General features: G+C 39.5%; 1 protein-coding gene across 1 annotated transcript; it reads left to right on the forward strand.

Moving 5' to 3' along the window:
- Nucleotides 1-565: 565 nt before the first annotated feature.
- LOC140361775 (uncharacterized) lies at nt 566-8,021 on the forward strand. The gene is made up of 3 exons (XM_072447616.1): nt 566-702; nt 2,391-2,463; nt 6,025-8,021. Exons 1-3 carry the CDS (start codon nt 684-686, stop codon nt 7,931-7,933), a joined length of 2,001 nt encoding a protein of 666 aa, XP_072303717.1. The 5' UTR covers nt 566-683; the 3' UTR covers nt 7,934-8,021.
- The last annotated feature ends 263 nt before the right edge of the window (nt 8,022-8,284 follow it).

Below are 8,284 nucleotides of genomic sequence, written 5' to 3' on the forward strand. Positions count from 1 at the left end.
TATGTTCTACACGCATTATTTGACTGAAGGGAATATGACAACGAGAGAGCACGAAGAAGAAGAAGAAGAAGAAGAAGAAGAAGAAGAAGAAGAAGAAGAAGAAGAAGAAGAAGAAGAAGAAGAAGAAGAAGAAGAAGAAGAAGAAGAAGAAGAAGAAGAAGAAGAAGAAGAAGAAGAAGAAGAAGAAGAAGAAGAAGAAGAAGAAGAAGAAGAAGAAGAAGAAGAAGAAGAAGAAGAAGAAGAAGAAGAAGAAGATTAACACCCAACAGGACAGTGTGGAGCAGACATGGATGTATTATATTATCGGGAGCGGTGCTGGACACATGTTGCACCGCAATGTAAAGAGGGAGATTTTTAAGCGGTAGTTTGTAAGTTTCCTCTGAGAGAGGAAGTGTTTTAGTTTAAAGAATATATTGAAAATTACAGAAGGGGAGTTTAATAAGTTATTGATTGTTTAAGCGGATTTGAAGAACATGATGTAGAAACCTGGTACACACTCCAGCACAGTAGGTGGCGGAAAATGCACTTAAACGTTGGTTGCCCCTCACTATAAAAACTCAAGAAGAAGAATGGGAAATGCCGTTTATGTTCTCTCTTTTAAGGTGTTCCCTGTGTTTTAAAACATAACTATATCAACTCGAGTCATTGTCGAGTCTTAACAGACGTTGTAGATCGTTGTAGATATGGCGTTATCACAGAAAGGTAAATTGCTTGTTCCGTTGATGTTAAAATAGAGCAGGCGGCACTAGCATCGCAGTAGCATGTAGCCTGCTGCTAGCGTTAGCATTCTTCTTCTTGATTTATTGTCCGTGTCTTTTTGTCTGTTTTTTGACTATTGTCCAAAACCCGTGTTTGCTCCTCCGTTTGTTCAAGATTATAACTGTTTAGTGTTTTAGAATTCTGGAGCGAGTCCCTCTATCGTTTCCCTGTTATTATTATTATAGGATTGCGTCGTCGCACAGAATTCTTAGTTGGCCTGACGTTAAAGCAAAGGCTCGGGGAGCGGAGAGCCCCGGGGGAGAGGAGAAAACACCGGGAGCGAGCGGAGAGAAAACACCGGGAGCGAGCGGAGAGCACCCGGAGCTGTTTCCCAAAGCTGTACGAATACGAATAAAACAGCCCGTGTCTCTCTGGTGAAGTTTAGAACCGAGTACAGCTCCCAGAACACGTACCTAAACTAAAGCTGGCTAAATACGTCCAGCTTTACCGTCTCTGGGCAGGTTTAGTCAGACATGAGACTTTTTGAAAGACAAAAAAACCCGTCTAGAATCACATTTAGTCTTGGCCAGTCTTCCTTCTGAAGTGTAATCGATGCGTGGTGGGTATGTAGTGTCACTCAAGTCATCCAAATGCAAACGGTGTGATTGTCCCAGTGTGAATTTAGTGTCTGGAGCCTTGTAAATGGCCCCTCTAAGATCACCAGGAGAATTTGTGAAGGGCAACATTTTCTCTGAGCACTTGGACCAGGTATCTTTGTGTGACTGCGTAAATGCAAATGGCTGGATCCCTTTGGAATGTACATTTGGCTGCAGTAAAAAAACAAAAAAAAGTAATAAGAACAAGGAGATTGATGATGGGGACAGAGCTGACTGTCAATGACTGAACGGAAATATCGTTGGACAATTATGCAATGAAAATACTAACTTTAGAACTGAATTTGAAAATTAACAAATTTGCCATTGGAACAAATGGGACATGTACAAAAGGGGACATACATAGCCGGACTGACATTTAACTGACTTCTCTTTTACTGTTCTACTAATCATGGTCCAGGTTAATAGATCCACAGTCCGGGCGCATCCGGGAAGTAAACAGTCTTATTTTGCATTTATATATTTATTGGAACAATTCGCTATCACATTAGGCTTGTGTGCAAAAAAATTCTGTGCCAAACCTCAGCAGGTCTAAACTGTAATAAGCAGTTCTAAGCTTTAATAAGTTTTCAATATAGTCCATGTGGATCAACCAATCGCTGCCCTTGCGGTTCTAGGCGCCCAAGCTTTCTGGTTGGCTGCCATGTGCGTCGGGAGGTGTGCTGCACTTCCACATAGATTTGACGGATGACTATAAACCACCCGTCAAAATAGTGCGGAGATGCAGCGTGCGGAGATGCAGCGTGCGGAGATGCAGCGTGCGGAGATTCACTGCGCGGAGATGCAGTGCGCGGAGATGCAGTGCGTTCAGCAGACTCTGAGAATGTGGCTGGGGTGCTATTTTAACGTGCCCATTTTTCAATTTTGCGTCAAGACATTGTGACATTTAAGAATCACGCATTGTGGCACGAAGCATTGTTACATCCCTGACTAATGCATCTTATCATCCAGGACTGAAAGATTCACAGAGCGTGTATGTATAAGGAGTTCACGTTAGTTCCCTATTGCTTCCTGCAGGTGTCCAGACTCTACAGATTAAAGTGGAGCAAGAAGAACAAAGCATCAAACTGGAGGAAGAGCAGCTGCAAGTGTGAGTCCTTTTTTTCTTATTTTATTTTAAATACAGAAAAAACAGAATATAAAACATGACTCAGAGAAAGAACGACATAAGGCACATTTTCAAACAAAGGAACAAGCTCCCGACTGAGCTCATAAATGAAAGTTCTTAACCTTCTCCATAGAAGTAAATAATTGGTATATAGAGAGATGCACACACTGACAATAATATGTACCAAATGTGTTTTTAGAACGCCAATCTTAATTATCCAAACTTTTTTGCAAAACAACCAAGTTAATAACTAACTGTATTTTCCGCACTAAGTCTCACCAGCCAAAAAATGCATAATAGAGAAGAAAAAAACGTATATAAGTTGCACTGGAGTATGAAATGCGGTTGCAAGTGTGAAAATAACAACTAATATCACATAAGTCGCTCCGCAGTATTAGCATATAAGTATAAATATAAGTCGCACCCCGGCCAAAACTATGAAAAAAGGTGCAACTTCAGTCCGGAAAATACTTTATTTTCAACACATAGCAGCTGCTGCTATATCAACACTGTATTTATATTATGTGATAGGGAAAATGTGTAAACGTTAGATATTGTAACGTTCATTCATAGAGTATTGTACACTGTAAAATGATGTGCTTTGCTCCCCTTTTCTTCTTTTTTAAAGAGTGCACATGGAAATTGGCCTTCAAAGCTATAATCTGGTACAAGCATCTCAGGCATTATGTATCTGTATGTTGTCCTGTTAAATAAATAAATACAAATGCCAAAGACGAAAACAATCTTCAATTCCCCTTTAACCGTAGCCCAATATTTCAGAGCAGTCGGATAGTCCCAAAACACATGATAGATGATCCACCTTTCAAACACAATTTTTCCAGCAACTAATATTTCCCTTTGAATTGTGTCCATTTTGACATGGTTTTATAAAGTACTGTGATACATTTTTCCAACTGAATTCTTTCCAAACATGACCTTTCGTGGTCTTCCTTTTGAGATGTGTATTTGTTCACATATAGTATGTACAGTGACTTGCAAAAATATTTGTACGCCTGGAATTTATCCACATTTGTCACAAAACACTAAATGCCAGACAATTGTGGAAAAAAACAATACATCTCCAGGGAATGACGGGTTCACCTCAGAGTGGTATAAAGCTCCAAAATACACACTTACTCCTTTCTTTGCTTTCATCAACTTTTTACTGGGGCTTTAAAAAAGCTCAGATCCCTCCGAGTTGGAAGGAAGCGATCATATCCTTAAAACCTAAAGAGGGGAAGGATTGACTTGACTGCACCTCATATGGACCAATCTCAATTCTCCAACAAAAATATATAAAAAAATTTATTGTACATATGCGGGTCGCACCTGTCAATAAGTCGCCGGTGCCCACGTATATTTACACATACAGTAGTGTACCCAATGTACACCAGTTGTCTTTTGATCCGGGGATCTCGCAGCGCAGCAAATCTAATTAGATTCAATTCTCAATTAATAATAATAAGAGTTGGATTGTGATAAAACGCACAGCATTTTGAAGCTTGACATCTGGTTCATCTTCTCCTGCGCTTGTGCTTAGTGACTGTTACGTTGTAAGGCCCAAAAAAATAAATTGTGTGTTTCCGGTAACTCGACCAACCTGAATTTCAAAATGTAAAAAAAAACGAGCTTAAACATTTTATCGCCTATTTTACTGGCCGTACGTTAAAATTGTGATTGAGAATCCAAAAGCTGCAGGAAAAAAACATCTATGGGGATCTGAAAGATCTGAAAATCGCTGCACTTTTGATAGGTTTCGTTTTACCCATGGGCGCATCCATGTTTGTGCGAAAACCTGGCTTCGGGCGGTGCGGTGTGTCTGTCCCGCCGTCTTCCGTTAGAAAACTTCCACCGCGGGCTGACCTTCTCACGCGCGAACGGTGAGATGGTCTGGTTCCGCGCCTGAGTATAGATGTAGAGAACTATTTTATTCAATATCTGCATACCAATAAGGCCACTTCAATGCAAGGCGCTCACTTTTGAGCAAAGAAAACTTTACCGGAAACACACCATTTATTTTATTTGGCCTAACATGAGATATTTACACAAAAATATGGTCCACGGTAGTGATGCACGGGTCCGGTCTGGCCAAGACCAAGTCTCATTTCAATGCAGCAGGTTCTAAACTGCAGACCGCCGTATATCGCATGTTTGCGCTCCACGTGTGTCTTCACTTCCTAATTATACTAATTTCTCTGTGACTATGAGTCTGCTTAAAATGCAGAACATGACGTGTCCCCTGGACAGGGGCCGCTTTCCACTGACTTCTTCTATAATGTGCCAAATACTTGTGCTTCCTGTTAGAGAGCAATTAGATGCACCGTTTTGAAGACCGCAGGGTTCAAAGCATGGGGGAAAAGTAGTGTCTTAAAGTCCGAAAAATACGGTATATACACTTCAATTATGGCCAAAATAATGGATCAAATACGGCCAAATTTAATTCACAACGACCAGACAGGAAGCTAATTTAAAGTGCTAACCAAATTTAGAATAGATGATTTGATCATTTAAAAAATGTAGGCTTTTTACGATAGCCCAACATCAAGAATCAAAATTAATGGTCACTTGACAGACTCAGTGAATTTGGAAAGAGGGGCGAGGCAAGGTTGTGCTTGGTCCCCCCTGTACTTCGCTTTGTACCATTTATGTTGTCTCAACTGATTCTTCTTTGTTGTTACGTCCAAGAATGTTGGTTGTGAATCCTTATTTGGATGTCAAAAGATTCCTTTTTTAGCAGGGGTGTCAAACTCATTTTGGATTGCGCTTAGGCGGGGTCACCGGCCAAACATAATGTAAAAAATAAGACGATAACAATTATAAGAAATACATGGCTTTATATAGCCTAGTAATAGTTGAATGTGGACACTATTGCACAAATCTGCAGCAAGTGAAAGACTGAGTCTATATTCATGCATCAGCAGTACGAACCAGAACATGGACTTGTGATATGATTTCTGATATGAAATGTTGATATCACAGACCTAATGGCTATTGCTGCTCAAACTCCATATGGGCTCAATATTTTGTATAATTCACTAGCTTGGTGACAAATTATTCATGTAGTGAATCAAATGAGTGCATTGGGTTTGTATTCAGTCAGAGGTCACAGCAGCTTCACTCTGACCTGTTTTTTTTTACCTGTGGCCCCTGATCTGTCCAGGTTTACACTTGTTTGGATGGTTTCCTCACAGACCATGATCATTATAGTTTCAGTCCTTTGACTTAAGTGAAATATATTGAAACATTTTATCTTAAGTTCCCTACTGGAGAACGAGGGAAAATTTACACAGTCAATGTGATCGACCGATACTGATCACATTGACTTTGTATCAATTGTTTTTCCTATAATGATAATGATAATGATAATGATAATGATAATGATGATAATGATAATATTATTATTATTTATTATTATTATTAATATAATAATGACGATAATGAAGTTTATATTAAATATATATAATTTATTATTAAAAAGAGCTTTTGATCATATGAAGTTCAACCAAATCTATCTAGTTTATAAGATCATTTATTTCTTCTCAGGTCTGTCTCTGATTCCAGTGGTGTCCGTGTGAAGACGGAAGAGTCCTCACTGCTTCAACAACGACAAACTGAGCACAAAGAGGAAACGACAGGAAAGGACATCAGGCCAGAACCACATTTCCACTCTGAGACTGAGGGAGACACGGAGCACTCTTCTGATTCTGACAATGATGAAGACTGGAGAGCTCCATTCAGCTGTTCAGCCTCACAAAACTCAGGTCCATCCTCCAAATACAAGTCCGTACCAGAGACCAGTGGCGCTGTGAACGATGAAGACTTATCAGAAACAGCTGAAGGAGATGAGGGGAAGAAACACCAGTGCACATTTTGTAAAAAGAGATGTGGTTCTAAACAGGATTTACAAAAACACATTAGAGTTCACACAGGAGAGAAACCATTCAGCTGTTCAATCTGCGAGAAAACATTTAGCGTAAAGAGTAGTCTCTCAGTTCATATGAGAACACACACAGGAGAAAAACCATACTGTTGTGCTATTTGCAAGAAAACATTTACTCAAAAGAGTAATCGTGATGTTCACATGACGACGCATACAGGAGACAAACCTTACAGTTGTTCAATCTGTAAGAAAACATTTGCAGTAAAGAGTCAGCTTGCAGTACACATGAGAGCACACTCAGGAGACAAACCTTACAGCTGCTCAACCTGTCAGAAAACATTTACCACAAAGAGTCATCTCGCAGAACACACAAGAACACACACGGGAGACAAACCTTACAGTTGTTTAATCTGTAAGAAAGATTTTACTAATTCCTCTAGCCTCAAATATCATCAGAGAACACACACTGGTGAGAAACCTCACAGCTGTTCAATCTGTATGAAAACCTTTACCCAAAAGAGTGGTCTTTCCGTACACATGAGAACACACACAGGAGACAAACCTTACAGTTGTTCAATCTGTAAAAAAACATTTACCCAAAAGGGCAATCTTGCAGAACACATGAAAACACACAGAGGTGAGAAACCTTTTAGCTGCTCAATTTGTGAGAAAGCATTTGCCAACAAGGGTAATCTTGCCGAGCACATGAGAACACACACAGGAGACAAACCTTACAGCTGTTCAATCTGTCAGAAAAAATTTACTCATTCTTCTAGCCTCAAATGTCACATGAGAGCACACACAGGAGAGAAACCTTACAGCTGCTCAAGCTGTGAGAAAACATTTTCCCGTATGAGCCGTCTTATAGTACACAAGAGAACACATATAGGTCACAAACTATTCAGCTGCTCAATCTGTAAGAAAAAATTTAGTCATTCCACTGGCCTCAAATATCATAAGAGAACACACTTAAGTGAGAAACCCTACAAGTGTTCAATCTGTATGAAAGCTTTCAGTCATTCCTCTAGCCTAAAATATCATAAGAGAACACACACAGGCGAAAAGCCTTACAGTTGTTCTATCTGTAATAAGCGGTTTATTGCAAGATCTACTCTAAAAATTCATATGAGGTGTCACACAGGAGAAAAACCTTACATCTGTTCTCTCTGTAATACACGTTTTGCATTGAGATCTACACTAAAAATTCATGTGAGAAGCCACACAGGAGAAAAACCTTACAGCTGTTCTGTCTGTAAAACCCTATTTATCTCAAGCTCTCATCTGAAAAGACATATGAGAAATCACACAGGCGAGAAACCTTATTGCTGTTCAATCTGTGAGAAAACATTTCCCCAAAAGAGTCACCTTGCACAACACGTAAAAACACACACAGGAGAAAAACCTTACAGCTGTTCTATCTGTAATACACGCTTTACCTCAAACTCTTATCTGAAAATTCATATGAGAAATCACACTGGAGAAAAACCCTACAGCTGTTTTATCTGTAATACATGGTTTATCTCAAGCTCTTATCTGAAAAGGCATATGAGAAGTCACACAGGAGATAAATAGGATGAACGGAATGTGACAGGACGTTGTGTTTGAGATGTTACAATGGTCTAAAATGGAGCTGAACTTGTGTTTTGAGAGTTAAAGGGGAGAGGTAAATATTTAAACGCAGATCAGATTAATATCTCTCATTTCTGTGCCTATTCACATGAAACATTTTCTCTGTCTAAACCTGGTAATATTGTCAGTTTGTGGAGCCATGTTTAAAGATCCCATCATGCTATTTTTCCCGTTTCGTAGTCTACCCTAAGGGTATATTTGATAATAAGTGTTGTGCAACACCCATAACATAATAGTTATAAAATATCACCCATATCTTGGACCCTGCTCACAAACCTGGAAATGCAGACTGCT

This window comes from Eucyclogobius newberryi, unplaced genomic scaffold (assembly GCF_026437365.1).
Source record: "Eucyclogobius newberryi isolate DKJ021-1_F unplaced genomic scaffold, fEucNew1.0.hap1 SCAF_1, whole genome shotgun sequence".
Taxonomy (NCBI): Eukaryota; Metazoa; Chordata; class Actinopteri; order Gobiiformes; family Gobiidae; genus Eucyclogobius; species Eucyclogobius newberryi.